Source organism: Mustela lutreola, chromosome 14, assembly GCF_030435805.1.
Source record: "Mustela lutreola isolate mMusLut2 chromosome 14, mMusLut2.pri, whole genome shotgun sequence".
NCBI lineage: Eukaryota > Metazoa > Chordata > Mammalia > Carnivora > Mustelidae > Mustela > Mustela lutreola.
Genome location: NC_081303.1, coordinates 50,553,255 through 50,568,881, shown reverse-complemented (window position 1 = coordinate 50,568,881; position 15,627 = coordinate 50,553,255). Strand labels below are relative to the sequence as shown.

At 40.4% G+C, this 15,627-nt stretch overlaps 1 protein-coding gene across 2 annotated transcripts in view; it reads left to right on the top strand.

Annotated features, from left to right (window-relative positions):
- The window catches only part of RBBP5 (RB binding protein 5, histone lysine methyltransferase complex subunit), a 36,636-nt gene that overhangs the window by 8,906 nt on the left and 12,103 nt on the right, over positions 1–15,627 (top strand). For both annotated transcript variants that reach the window (XM_059145566.1, XM_059145565.1), the window contains exons 2-6: positions 3,651–3,676; positions 4,536–4,708; positions 12,499–12,639; positions 13,563–13,725; positions 14,932–15,041. In XM_059145566.1, the coding sequence (XP_059001549.1) occupies positions 3,651–3,676; positions 4,536–4,708; positions 12,499–12,639; positions 13,563–13,725; positions 14,932–15,041 (613 nt within the window). The remainder of the gene's footprint in view (positions 1–3,650; positions 3,677–4,535; positions 4,709–12,498; positions 12,640–13,562; positions 13,726–14,931; positions 15,042–15,627) is intronic.

Here is a 15,627-nt window from a genome sequence, read left to right as displayed (position 1 = left end):
AAAATCTATTAATGTTTGAATATTTTTCTTGTATAAGCCACCTTACCCTATTTTCTTGTTTTTTTAAAAAAAGTTTGTTGGGGCACCTGGGTGGCTCAGTGGGTTAAGCCTCTGCCTTCGGCTCAGGTCATGATCTCAGGGTCCTGGGATCAAGTCCCGAATCGGGCTCTCTGCTCAGCGGGGAACCTGCTTCCTCCTCTCTGCCTGCTTCTCTGCCTACTTGTGATCTCCGTCTGTCAAATAAAGTCTTTAAAAAAAAAAGTTTGTTTATTTATAAGTAAACTCTGCACCCAACTTGGGGTGGAACTCATGACCTTGAGACCAGGGGTTGCTCACTCTTCTATTGAGCCAGCCAGAAGCCCCTTCCCTATTTTCTTATTAATTAGTTTTCTTATTAGAGTCTCTTGTGTTTTCGTGGTATTCAGTGACAGCAAAAGAGAAATAGTTTTATCTCCTTATATTCAGTGGTTAAACCAGTTATTTCATTTCTTGTATGGTATTAACTAGTAATGATATATCCCTGCCTAGTTGCTGATAGTTATTGAAATGGTTTTAATATTTCACCTTTTTAGAATGATAATTGTGTTTTTGGTAGATTTTATCATTTATTGTAGTCCTGTATTCCTTGTTTTTTTTTTAAGACTTTATTTATTTATTTGTCAGGGATAGAGGGAGAGAGAGCCAGCGAGCACAGGCAGACAGAGAGGCAGGCAGAGGCAGAGGGAGAAGCAGGCTCCCTGCTGAGCAAGGAGCCGGATGTGGGACTTGATCCTAGGACCCTGGGATCATGACCTGAGCCAAAGGCAGCCACTTAACCAACTAGGCGTCCCCTCTATTCCTTTTATTAGAAGTGATTATGGAGTTCTAGCAAATGTGTTTTCAGTATCTACAGATAGGATAGTGTGGCTGTTGTGCAAACATTCTTGACTCAGGATGTACATTAGAGTGCATCTTGCTGTTAGACTGTTTGGAGTACCCTAGACCCTCATCCTTGTTTCTCTTGCTCTGTCGCAATGTCTTCTTACATGGTCAAATAGCAAACTCTCCAGAAGCTTTGTGGTTCGAATTTGGTTATAATTGTATATACTGTTAGAGGTTACTTTGCAAGTCTGCTGAGTGTGAAGGTGAAATATTGTGTCCCATTTGTGTTGAGAAAATTCTTGTTTTTCTTTTTTGTATTGTCTCTGAGGGTTTGGTGTCAGTTATGTTGGCTTTATAAAAAAAAAACAAAAAAACAAAAAAAAACACTAGTATTTTTTTCCCGCTCAGAATAGCTTGAATAATATAGTAATTTTCTGCTGCTTGAGACTAGGAGAAACTGCTCACAAAATCCTTATGGGTCTGCCCCCCTCCTCCCTTTTGATGCTGTGTCTTTAACAACCTTTCATTGTGTATTTTACTCATTGAGCCAGTCAAGGACTTTTCTTCTGTAGTCAGTTTTGGATATGCGTGTTTTGCTGTAGAAGCCACTCATGTTTTTTGTATCAAGTGTATTATGAAGTTAAATCTCTGACAAGGGTTTTATTTCTCCTCGGCAGCCACGTCTTTGGGCATCCTTTATTCCCCCAGTATGGATTTAAAAACCTAAGAAATATAATTGTCCCATAAAATGGTAGATGGTGGCAAGATGAAGAGTATAAAGGTGACCTTGAGCATTCTCTGAGGAAAGGGCCTTGCTTCCTGTAGTCCTGCTTGACCGCAGTCTTGATTCTGGTCCTCCAACAGAACTGCCCCCGATGAGCCTGGTCTTTCTCACATGTTGTCACTTTTTCTTTGTGCTCCTTAAACACCTTACAGAAGAAAAGTACTCCGCTTCTTCCCCAGTACTTTGTCTTTTCAGGTTGTGGTTTGTTGTTTGTTTTGTTTTTAATTTTTGGGTAAATGCTTTTTGTTTGTTTGTTTTTCCCTCAACCACGTGAATGTAAGGATCTGTCTTACTGATTTGGAAAGATTTCTGAGCTAAATTGCTAAGGAAACAAGTCATATTATAGATGTAGTGTTTTATTTAAAAAACAGGACTATACACATGAATGCTCATACAAATATATGCTTCTAGATTTACTTATATAAGCATATGGAAATATATGGAAGCTTTTGCCTTGGTGAGTGGGTTGCAGGGAGGAAACGATCATTTGTTGATTATACATTTCTGTATTGGATGTATTACTTCAGTAACTTACGAAAATTTCTTCAAAAACCTTTCGATCTGGGTGCCTGGGTGGCTCAGTCGGTTGGACATCTGCCTTCTGCCCTGGTCGTGAACCTGGGACTCCCTGCTTGGTTGGAGGCCTGCTTCTCTCTCATCCCCACCCCCAACTCGCACGCTCTTTCCTTCTGAAATGAGTAAATAAAATCTTTAAAAAAATAAAACCTCTCTACTGGTTTCAGGATTTCAGTTCATTCTTTCATAAGTGAATGCAGTCAGCCACCTTAAATCTGGTTCACATTAAATACATCAATACATTGCGTTTAGTTCCATCTTTTAGTGTTCTTTATTGTAGGGCTGTTTGTTTTTTGTTTTTTAGTGGTTTTCATGTTTTTACTGTAGTTTTACTTTTCTTTCCTCCTCTTTCCCTCCTCTCCCTCCTCTCTTCCTCTTCCTTTTGTTTTGCTTTGTTTGTTTTGGTTTTGGTTTAAGTAATCCCTACAATCCAACCTGGGGCTCAAACTCCTGATCCCAAGATCAGGAGTTGCATGCTCTTCTACTGAGCCAGCCAGGAGCTCCTGCTCTTTCGTTTTTAATTACACTTTTATAAAGGACAGTCTAATAAAACTGGGTTTCAGACTTTTTTTTAAAGAGTAGACGACTTTTTTTAGATGAAATCTGATTTGGATGCCTTATGTGTGAAACAGCTTTCATGGATCTGTAGTTCTCAGTATAGTTTAAAAACCACTGTAATAACATACTTAGGTAATGTTAAAAGTACATGCTGACCCGGACACTTCGGAGAAGCAGGCGGTATCATCCTGCCGTCATCTGCTGTTCGAGATGTTTGCGACTTGTGTGAACACTGCATTTCAGACAGGAAAAACATGGCTAGGGGTGTTAGCCGCCAAATGTCATTTGCTTAAGAAATTAATATAGAGAGTAGAGAATTGCATCTTTAATCAACTACCAGATTATGTGACAACATAAATGTCATTGTTAGGAAGGTAAAGGGCCACTTCTGGTTGGCTGCTGTGAATGAAGGTTCTAGAGAGCTCATCCGACTTGAGATAGTTTAACAGATTGGATATTTAAAAGTTTGTAATTCAAAATAGCCAACATAACTCCATTACCTGTTTACATAAATAACATTTTTATTAAAAATAACTTTTGTAAAACAAAATTAGTGAGAAGAGCATTGCTTTACAGTTACAAGTTGCTCTCACTGCTTGCCTAAGTAGAGGTTGGTAGAATTCTTGCATCTACTTTTGCATGCACTCTGTTATATCACTGGTGCTGTGGCCTCAGGAGTGGGACACAGGAGAGTAAAGAGGCAGAAGCGATCTTGGTATGATAATGAAAATAGGTGTGACCCTCTGGAGTCCCTGAGCCAGAGTCAGCTCCCATCCACACTTCGCAAACCATTGTGTCCGCCAGTTTGTGAGCTGGAGGATTCCTGCTTTGTTGCAAATGCTCCATGAACTCTTTCTTTGCTTTGTTGCAGAGTCCTTTGGGCAGAATTATCCGGAGGTAAGAGTATAGTCTTTTTTTTAAAGAGTATAATCTTATTGTGAATTTAGGAATATGATAACTTGCTATCTTTTGTGTTTGAGTGGAAAATGTTATTTGATCCTCCCCACCACTTTTCTTTGACAGTAGAAGCTTTAAGTATGATGATACCTCTTGCTATGATAAGGAACTCAGTGTTTAATTTTGAGAATAGAGGAAATATATAGGCAATATTGGTGGGAAATCTCACCATAATGTTTTAATTTTACACAGTTCATTTCCCAGTAAATTAAAAACAATTCTTTGAAGAATTTTTCACAGTCAGTACTATCACCTGTATGTAGGGTTTTTTTCCTTAGTGCTTTTCTAGTTTCAATCAATCAGTGTTTTTGCATAGTAGTAATATGTATGTTCTACTTTACTTTTTAAAATGTAAGAATATTTTGTAATACTTGAAATGTGTTTCAGTGTAGTCATTATGGTTATTTTAAATGGCTTGGTACGAACACAAAATAATGTATTTGACTTTCCTAATACTGCACATACAGGTTGTTCTAAACTGTTTTTCTTGGACTAAATCCCAAGAACTGATTATAGGGTCAGTAGGATGACTCTTTTCAGTGAATCTTGTTATATTTTGCCTAATTGCCCTGCTCGGTGGGTTCAAAGTCATACTGGTAATGAATGGGATTTATCACATGTGTTTATCACTTACTTCCTTGTTTTGGCTAGTCTAATAGGTACAAGAAGACACATAGTTTCTTTTGGCATACATCATAATTTAAAGAGAACTGTCATATAGGTGATAGAGAGTCTTTAAGAAATAATTTGGGTACCTGGATGGCATTGTCTATATTCTTGTATTTGTTTTAATTTTTAGGAAGCCGATGGAACCTTGGATTGTATCAGCATGGCCCTGACTTGCACCTTTAACAGGTGGGGCACACTGCTTGCGGTTGGCTGTAACGATGGCCGAATTGTCATCTGGGATTTCTTGACAAGAGGCATTGCTAAAATAATTAGCGCGCACATCCATCCCGTTTGTTCTTTATGGTAAGAAATTGTAACACTAATATGTTGAATCTGAGTTGAATTAGGGGGATGAGTGGTGACTGTGAAATTGCCAATCTAATTGTACTAGATATTTTAATGCTTAGAGTTTTAAGTGTTCAGCCATTAGTATAATTTCTCATAGCATCTGTAGATCTTGAAAAAATGCTGTCCTTGGAGCACCTTTTTTTTTTTTTTTTTTTTTAAGATTTTATTTATTTATTTATTTGACACAGAGAGAGAGAGAGAGAGACCACAAGTAGGCTGAGAGGCAGGCAGAGAGAAGGGGAAGCAGGCTCCCCGCAGAGCAGAGAGCCTGATGCGGGGCTCAATCCGGGACTCTGAGATCATAACCTGAGCCGAAGGCAGAGGCCTAAACCACTGAGCCACCCAGGTGCTCCATCCTTGGAGCACTGTTGTCAGGGAGAAATTGAGTGTACTTATGGATCTGCGTCGGGTTCTATCTGAGAATATTTCAGTGCTGAAATGAGATATTTACAGATTGCAGCTGTAGTAGCATATGTGATATTGGCCTTTCATTTAGAATGGACAATATTGATTAGGAGGGAAGTGCAGAAGTCATCTGCTTCAGCTTTGTCCAAGTTCTTGAATTCCAGCAGTCTTAGTGCTCACATGCATGTCTGTTCCTTCACTGAATCATAGTTGAGATAATCTATCAAATAGATTGAGCTAAACTCCAGTGATCAACTCCAGTGATCAACTCCAGATCAACTCCCATTGATCTCTTTCTTACTCTTGGTGACTACTGTGTTTGCTTCGGAAAGTTTTGTTTTAGGGCAGCTCTTCTTCTAAATGAGCTTGGACCAAAAAAGGCATCTTATCAGATCTAGATTTTTTTTTTTTTTTTTAAGATTTTATTATTTTTTTTAAAGAGCGAGCAAGTGTGTGCAAGTACGCTGGGGGTAGCCTAGAAGGGGACGGAGAAGGACAGGCGGACTCCACACTGAACAGGAGTCCATGTGCGGCTCAGTCTCACGACCTCGAGATCAGGACCTGGGCTGAAATCAGAAGTAAGATGTTGGGCGCCTGGGTGGCTCAGTTGGTTAAGCAACTACCTTTGGCTCAGATCGTGATCCTGGAATCCCGGGATGGAGTCCTACATGAAGCTCCTACTTCCACGGGGAGTCTGCTTCTCCCTCTGACCTTATCCCCTCTCATGCTCTCTCTCACGGTCTCTCTTTCAAATAAATAAATAAAACCTTAAAAAAAAAAAAAAAAAGGTAAGATGTCCAACCAACTGAGTCATCCAGGCACCCCATAATCAGGTCTAGATTTATGGAGCTGTAACCCATTTTCTTTTGTGTAAATGGAAATGGCAGCTGTATTGTAAAGCACTGGATTGGGAGGAGGCCTGAATCCCAGTCTAGGATTGGCTGCTAATGAACCAGATTTGGCCAAAACTTGTCTGTAATATGCAAAATGAGAGTATTAGCCACTCCTACCTATTAAAATAATGCATTTATTTTTATTATAAAATAATATATTATCATTTAGAACACTATGGAAAATACGGCAAAGGAAAAAGAAGTACTAGTATCTCCCGTAGTCCCACCACCCAAGTAATTACTACCATAAAGATTTTAGTCCGTTTTTATATATGGCTTTTAAAGAGCAGAATTTAGGGGCACCTGGGTGGCTCAGTGGGTTAAAGCCTCTGCCTTCGGTTCGGGTCGTGATCTCAGGGTCCTGGGGTCGAGCCCTGTATTGGGCTCTCTGCTCTGCGGGGAGTCTGCTTCCCCCTCTCTCTCTGCCTGCCTCTCTACCTACTTGTGATCTCTCTCTCTCTCTCTCAAATAAATAATAAAATAAGATCTTTTTAAAAAGAGCAGAATTTATAATTGTGCTATGTTCTGTTTTATATTTTGCTTTTTTTCCTCTGTAACACCAGACAGTTTCCTACTTTCATAGCCTCTACAAACTTTTTTTTTTTACAGTTATATATCTTCTCATGGATAAATTATAATTTATTTAACTTTTTTTTATAGTTTCTCTGCTACATGTTTTTAGTAAATGTCTTTGTGCATAAACTTTTTCACTTACATATTCATTCATTCGACAACACTGAGCATGAATTATGCAGCAGGTACAGGTCCTGAAGCTTTATGGTTCCTGTGTAAGAAATGTGTTTGGGGTTCAGTGGAGGCGAAGGTGCAAAGGAGGAGATGACCCATGTCCTGGAGGAGAACAGTAGTCAGGAAAGGCTTCTAGGCAAGATAATATCTAACCTCAAACTTGTAAGTTATAGGTGTTTGCCAGTTGTATTCCAAGCAAAGGACGTTGCCCAGGCAAAGGTCCATTAGCTTCAAACAAGCACGAGAAATGGGGAACTGCAGGTGCTTCAAGATAGCTGGATTGTGGCGTGGGAGATGTGATGGGGGCAAGAGCCAGTAAGCGGAGATCCTCATGGAGGATATTGTGTACCATAGTATGAATTTGAACTTCATCTTGTAGGTAACTATGAATCCATTAAGACATCATAGGGAAGAAAAGTGGTATGATGAGCTTTTTATTTAAGAAAAAATGTTAAAGAGATTGAAGGAGACAGAGAATGAAGATAAGGGAAGCACAGAGATCTCGGCTAGAGATGATGAGCTCAGCAGCCCCACGACTATGACTGATAGAGGAGAGGACAGAAGTTCGAGTCCTGGTCGTAGTCAGATGAGTCTGAGCCAAGTGGCAAAGTTAGGATGATCCTCAGACTTCTGGCTTAGATAAAGATACTAATGTAGAATTTAGGGGGAAGTGGTTTAAGTTTGAGATCATGGCTGTGTGTCTCCTATTATTTTATTGCAAATATTTGTTCTGTGAGTATCTTTACTGCGAGACGGTAAGTGCTGTGATTCATGAACCTTGAATGCCATTTTACTCCATACTCCTAGCTTCTGGGTTTTGTGTTTGTGTTTTTCCCCAGGCTTCTAATTTTGTACCTGCTTATAGAGTTTGGAATTGTTGGCTATATTATTATTATGTTTTTCAGTGGGAGAGCCCCTCTTAGTTTTCACTTGTTTATAATTTCATTTTCAAAATTAGAGTCCTTTCTATTTTAACAGAAATACAGGCTTACGGTGGGAAAAAGAGAAAAGGGTATTATAATACAAAAGGATTTAAAGAAAAAATGGGGGGCCTGGGTGGCTAAGTTGGTTGCGCGTCTGCCTTCAGCTTGGGTCACAGTCCCAGTACCCTGGGATGGAGCACCACACTGGGCTCCCTGTTTGGCAGGATGTCTGCATCTCCCTCTCCCACTCTTCCTATGCCCCTCCCCCTTGCTCATGTTCTCTCTCTCTCTCACTTTCTTCCTTGTTCTCAAAAATTTTTTTAAGGAATTTATTTATGATAGAGCAGAGAGGGGACACAAGCAGGGGGAGTGGGAGAGGGAGAAGCAGGCTTCCCACTGAGCAGGGAGCCCGATGTGGGGCTCCATCCCAGGATCCCAGCATTGCGACTTGAGCCGAAGGTAGACACGTAATGACTAAGCCACCCAGGTACCCCTAAATAAATAAAATCTTTTAAGAAAATGGAGTGATAACTAACGTTCTGTCCTGTAGTCAGGTTGTACTGTAAGACTTACAAGAAGCAAGGAAAGCTGTCCCTTTTTTCTCCTCAGTCCCAGTATGGTCTGGTTCCCTGTGTGCTTTCGTTTTTTGATGTTTTTTTTCTGGTATTTATCTTCATATTTCTAGATAATATGTATATGTTACTTTTTCTTGGTTTGTTGATTTCAGAAATTATCCATGGACATCCTGCTATACTGCCTGCAAGTTTTAGCCCACTCTCTTACCCTCCTATCATTCACTGAAATGGGTGTGTCACTGGCTTTCTTGTTGTGAATCCTAACAGAAGGGCATCTTCAGGGACATCTGGGTGGCTCAGTCTGTTAAACATCTGCCTTTGGCTCAGGTCGTGATCCCAGGGTCCTGGGATAGAGTCCCAGCTCCAGCTTGCAACTCAGCAGGGAGTCCGCTTCCTCCTCTGCCTGCCCATCCCCCTGCTTGTGTGTGCGCTCCAGTGCTCGCTTGCGCTTTCTCTCTCTCTCTGACAAATACTCTTAAAAAAAAAAAGAAGGGCATCTTCAGGCCTCTTTTTTTTTTTTTTACGTTCGCATTCTCTAGAAGGATCTTCTTTCTGTTTGCCTTTCTGAGAATTAAGCATGACTGCAGGTGTTCTAGAGCTGGTGGGAGAGAGGCACCAGAGTCCTTTGGTATGCAGACTTGAACTTGATCCCTTTATAGTCACTTCCTTATTTTACCCCTGCCTTTCTCTGGCCCTTGAGTCCCAGGTCTGGGCAAACGTTCATCTTGTCTCTGATACAAATAATTGTTAATGTTTTTTGAATCGTCATTATGTGCCAGGTATTGGGATAGAAATTTTATATATACTGATCTTAACTCTGTCAACAGTCTTCTGCTGGGTAGATAATATTATTGCTCCCGTGTTATAGGCGAGGAAATGAAAGCTCAGAACGGTCTATAACTTGCCCAGGATCGCATAGCTACAAGGTGGTAATGTCCAGGTTTCAGCATAAGCCTAACTCTTGAGCCTGCATCCTTAACCACGGAGATACACTGACAGCCGAGTTCCTCGGCCGCAACTCCTCTTCATTGTAAAATTGGGGTAAATAAATACTGGTTTTGGGTTTCTCTGTCCCTTATGTTTCTTTTTCTTTTTCATTTTTATAAAAATTTATTTATTTTGTCCCTTCTGTTTCTCACTTTTCCCCTGCCTTCCTTTGGGTTTCTTGAACATTTTTCAGAATTCCATTTTATCTGCAGCAGTCCCCCTTATCTGTGGTTTCCCTTTCCGTGGTTTCAGTTACCTGTGATCAGCCACAGTTAGGCAACTGATGATTCTGACATGTCAGAAGGGCAGTAGTGGCCTAAGGCTGCATCACGGTGCCTGTGTCGTTCCCTGTGCTACATGTCCTCACATGGGCACTCCGTTATCCCACACCACACAGGAGGGTGCACAGGAAGAGAATTTGAGGGAGAGAGACCACAGACAACTTTGATTGTCTTATTGTGCCAAACTTATAAATGAAACTTTCTCATAGGTATGTTACTTACCTGAAAACACAGTCTATGTGGTGTTTGTTACTGTTGGTGGCCTCAGGCGTCCATTGGGGGGTCTTGAATCCCCCATGAATAAGAGGGAACTGTATAATATTTTTGAGGGTACTTGTGTAACTTTTCAGTGGTTACTAGATACCACATTGTGTACACCTAACTTATTACAGCCTACTGGTGTTGACATTTTACCAGTTCAAGTGAAGTGTAGAAATGGTAAAATGGTAAAATTTCTATTTCTGTTTACCCTCCTTTGTAAATATTTCCTCTGAATATGTTGAGACCCACATAAGACAGTGTTACAATTTTTGGTTCATATGTCAAAACTAGAACGAAAAAAATTGACCTTATTTACCTATATTTTTAGTCTTTTCATAGTCTTTTTCCCTCATGTTCTAAGATTCCTTCTTTTATCATTTCCTTTCCATTTAGAAAACTTCCTTGACTCATCCTTTTAGGGTAGATCTGGCCAAAGGTCTTGACTTTCCTTTTTGCTCCTGCAGGATATTTTTGCTGACAATAGAATTTGGGTTGGCAGCTCTTTTTCTCTCAGCACGGGAAGAGGGCACCCCTTCCTTCCATGCTTTCTGGTGGGAAATCTGCACGTGACTTGCTTCCATAGGCAACATGTCCTTCCTCTTTCTTTGTCTTTAGGCTTCAGAGGTTTGTCTCTGTATCTTGGACTCACCCTGTTGGAAGTTTGCTCAGCTTCTTGAATCTGTAGGTTTTCTGTCTTTTGCCAGATTTGGGAAAATTTCAGGCCTTATTCCTTCAGTACCTGAAAGCCGCATTCTTTCTTCTCTTCTAGGACTCTGGTGACGTGGATCGTAGATCTTTTATTACAGTCCCACAAGTCCCTGAGGTTCTGCTCTTTTTTTTTTTTTTTGGTCTGTTTTTTCTCTTACTCAGATTGACTCTCTTTTCCAGTTCACGGATTCTTTCCTTCTCCATTGGCTCCTGAACCCATCTATAGGATTACTTATTTCAGTTTGTGTTTCATTTCTAAAATTCAGGTCTTCCCTACATCTTTTATTTCTTTGCTGATACTTTGTTTTGTTTTCATTTATTTCAAGCATGTTCGTAATTACTTACTGAAACACATTTATGATGGCTGCATTAAAATCCTTGTCAGATAATTCTAACATCTGTATTATGTCACTGTTAGTATCTGTTGATTGTCTTATCTCATTCAGGTTGAGATTTTTGTTGTTGTTCATGGATTAATAGTCATTTTCAATTGAAGCTTGGGCGTTTTGGGTATTGTGTTGTAAGACTAGGGCGTACTTAAATCTTGTGTTTTAACTGGCCTCCTTTGACACTGTACCAGCAGAGAAGAAAGGGTGATGTCTTGTTAATTGCTAGGTGGGTTAGATGTCCAAGCTTTTTGGCTTCACTGTGCTAGGTGGGGATGGAAGTGGAGGTTCCCCCCTGGCCTCCTGGTCTGAACCATGCTGGCTGGGAGGAATAGGAGTACCTTCTTCCTGTTCTCCAGTGGCCTCCACTGCTGTGGGACCCCTCGTTCTAGGCTGGTGGGTATGGAAATCTGGCTGCCTGCTGAGGTTTCTCTGGGACCAGTGCAGTTAGTGGAGAAGGGTGCCTTGCTATGACTAGGAAAGAGTGGAGGTCTAGATTCTGTTTAGATTCTGTTGACTGGGATGGAAGTGGGGCTGCAGTTTTTTGCACAGTGGTTGCTGGAGTCGAGTCATTATCTCCTAGAAGTTTTGTGTCTCTCTGTGCCGTCCTTTGCTGGTCCTTTGGTTAATGAAAGCAGGCTCTCCTTGAGGCCTTATTTGTGTGAGCCTGTTGGTATGGTTGGGCTGTTGGTTTCTCCATCACTCAGTCTGGGATATATGTAAGGCAAAAAAGAGAATCCAAGGAACTTTTTTTTTTTTTTTTTAAAGATTTTATTTATTTGACCAAGAGAGAGAGATCACAAGTGGGCAGAGAGGGCAGAGAGGCAGGTAGAGAGAGAGTCCAAGGAACTTTCTAATGTGTCATTCCTCATATCCTGTAGTCTCTAGCCAGTCAATCTTTCCTCTGCCCTTCAGGGTCCTTTTTTTTTTTTTTTTTTTTTTAATAAAGATTTTGTTTATTTGAGAGAGCACAAGCAGGAGCAGTGACAGAGGGAGAGAGCCTGACGGAGAGCTCGATCCCAGCACCCTGAACTGAAGGCAGATATTTAACCGACTGAGCCACCCAGGCGCCCCCAGTCTTTTTGTGTTTGTTTTATGTATAATGTTCAGGGTGTTTAGCTATACTTAGCAGGAGGAATTAAATCCTTTCTTAGTTATTTTAAGTAACAGATACTTCCTTCTGTTGTTTTGTGTACGCTGTGGTGGTGCCGTTTCTGGGACAGATTCAGAAAGCTCAGGTGCTCCCTCACCCCCGACCCCCGAAATACTTGTTACCTCAGCATTTAAGGGCAAGCAGACTGTAGACTCTTAAAAGTTTGAGTCTTTTATTTCCTGGAGCCACTTGTTACTGTTGTCTTGAACTGTTAACAAGCATTTGTTACTCCATACAAAAATGTCATGAAGACATTAGTCATTGTTTTGTTGGGAAAGTTTGTGGATTTGAGTAAATATAAAAAGAAAGAATTACTGTTGGCTCCTACAGCTAGGGCAGGATGTGACGCGTGTATTTTTATCCTTAAGAGTTGGTACAGTGTACCTGAACTTACGATGTGTGCTAACTACCCCCTTTTTCTCCTAGCTGGAGTCGAGACGGCCATAAGCTCGTGAGCGCTTCCACGGACAACATAGTGTCGCAGTGGGACGTTCTTTCTGGCGACTGCGACCAGAGGTTTCGGTTCCCCTCACCCATCCTGAAAGTCCAGTACCATCCGCGAGATCAGTATGTTTCATCTGCACGGCTCCCCCTGGGGCAGGGTCTCATTCTCTGTGGACTAGCTCGAGGCTTATGACAGTTGCAGTGGGGGGCTCTAGGAGGCAAGAGCACACATCTCTTCACATCATCTGCATAAAACGATGTTTCTGTCTAAGTTGGCTCCACTGCATAGTTTTTAAGGAGACTGTTACTGTATCATATAATTTAAAAACCAGGCAGTGTTCAGGCTTTGGAAGTGGGCAGAGGTAGGAAGAAGAATAGTTAACTGGTCCTTGACCTGGAGCTTTATATACACACAGACACACAGACACAGACACAGACACACACACACACACATAGATGCACGCCCGCCCGCCCCTTATCCTCCATCCTCCCCTGGTTATTTGAATTTCTTGAGAGGGAAATAGTTTGAATATTAAAACTACTTTTTTTAAAAAATGAAACTACGTTTAAAACTACATTTAAGAAAAAGAGTTACCCACCATTCCATTATCCAGACGTAACTGTCTTCATTTCTCTTGGTTCTTTAGTAGTCAAGTTCTTTCTAAGTATAATGCTTGTGATCTAGTGCTGTATATAGCTCACAAAGCACATTCTGTGCAGATGAGATGTACATAAATTATGTATATTACACAGTTTTCATTAGCATTTTGCCTTTTTATTGCATTCATATTTCTTCTTCTAGTTTGCTGCTACTTCATATTTATTTTTAATGACTGCATTTTATTTTGTCAAACTAGGATCCCAACAGCTATGTTCAGTCATTTCCCTGTTATTAGACATTTAGACTTCAGGCTTTTTCACTCTTTTAAATTTGCTTGAGCTGGGAGAGTTGATGGAAGTAGTGACAGGGCTCAGGGAAGAGGGCAGGAGAATCAGCCTTCTGATACCAAAGCAACAGCCAATGTACTGTTCATATTTTTAAACAGGAACAAGGTTCTCGTGTGTCCCATGAAATCTGCTCCTGTCATGTTGACCCTTTCAGATTCCAAGCATGTTGTTCTGCCGGTAGACGATGACTCCGATTTGAACGTGGTTGCATCTTTTGATAGGCGAGGGGAATATATCTATACGGGAAATGCAAAAGGCAAGGTAAGCCTGGAAGCTAGTGAAATAAGCATCATTCGTCCTGTGCACTGGTTTACTTCATGTTGACTTGTTCTGCTTCCTTTGAAATATTTTTTATCCCTGGACTAAGCATGTCTCCTCCTTTTGGCAACTGTGGCCTGCTTTTATCTCACGCCTTCGAGATAATTCCTGTTGTGTTGATTTAGAGCGATCAGAGACTTCTTGGGCTAGAAAGGGTAGAAGGGCCTTTTTGCTAAGAACGAAGGGCTGTGACTTATTTATAAAATTTAAAAGCCATATTATAAAATGGAACACATTTGATGAAAATGTCTTAATAGTTCTGTAAATACTGTATAATTCAGGCCAGCTTAACCTATAGTTTTGTGGAGTAAGAAGTTAGCTGGGCTTTTAAGGTCCCTGTTTTATTTTGGGTTTTTGTTTGTTTGTTTGTTTTTAAAGATTCGAGCTTGGTGCACACCCATGTGCATGAGCAGAGGGGAGGGGCAGAGGGACTTGGTAAGGGAGAGAAGCAGATTCTCTGCTGAGTGTGGGACCTGATCTCCTGACCCTGAGACCCAGACTGAGCCGAAACCAAGAGTCTGATGCTCAGATGACTGAGCCATGCAGGCGCCTCTTTAAGGTCCCTTTTAAGCTTAGAGTTTGTATAGGCTTGTTTTGGGTTTTTTGTTGTTGTTTTTTGTTTTTGGTGATTGGGGTATATAGGCTATTATAATTTCATGGCTGCCTTAGAAAGTGGCCATTTTTTGAAATGGTGGTAAAATACAACATAAAATTTACCATCTTAACCATTCTTAAGTGTGTAGTTTTGTGGTATTAACTACATTCACATTATTGTGTACCCATCACCACCACTTATCTCCAAAAATTTTTTTCATCTTATAAAACTGAAACCCGGTACTTACTAAGCAGAAACCTATTCCTTGTTCCTTCCCCAGCCCCTGGCAACCATCACTCTACTTTCTAGATCTATGAATTTGGCTCCCCTAGGTACCTTATGTAAGTGGACTCATACAGTATTTGTCTTTAACACTAAACGTTGTATTTTAAGAACATATTAAGACATGGTTTGAAGAGTTAAAAGGCAGTATCAGTTCATCAGGTTGAATACACGAGGTGTTTATATTTTTACTCAGTCTCAGAAACGGAAGCCAGATCTAATAACTGTAAGTTATCAAAATGCTTAACATTTTTTTTTCCTTTGAACTTTAGATTTTGGTCCTAAAAACAGATTCTCAGGATCTTGTTGCTTCCTTCAGAGTAACAACTGGAACAAGCAATACCACAGCGATTAAGTCCATAGAGTTTGCCCGGAAGGGGAGGTGAGACCTTGTCTTTTTAGGGACAGTTTTAAAAGTGAGTAGAATGCAAAAATACATTGAGATTCACAGTTTTTGTGTATATGATACCTAAATCTTTAAGAAAGTTTACTTTAAAAATAACTAGAAACTGTCAGTATCTGGTTTTTCACGTTCATAAAATTTATTGCACTGAGTTGGCAGTCACATCCTCTTTTTCTGGAGACAAGCAGGCCGTCCCTTTGTAGGAAAGATATCTGGGTGTAAATGCTTAGAGCTATAATGCCTGCCACACGGTACACTCTGGGTAAAGATCAGCTGTTTTTATAACCCGAAGTGATGTTGCAGAATTCTCACCATAATTGAACATACAGTCTATTTACATTAAACTATTTACCCTTTTAGTTTCAGATGTTTTCCGGGTAAGTTTGATTACCCAGCTAGAAGTAGATATGTCAAAAGAAATGAGTTAGGTTGTCAGCATCAGGAAGAGAGGTGACAGTCCTGTCTCCTATAGGGGCAGCCTCTACTTTGGACATTCATGTTCAAAATTTTTTTGAATTCAGGAAAGCTTAGTGACTTCCGTAGGAAAATATTGAAATCATTTATT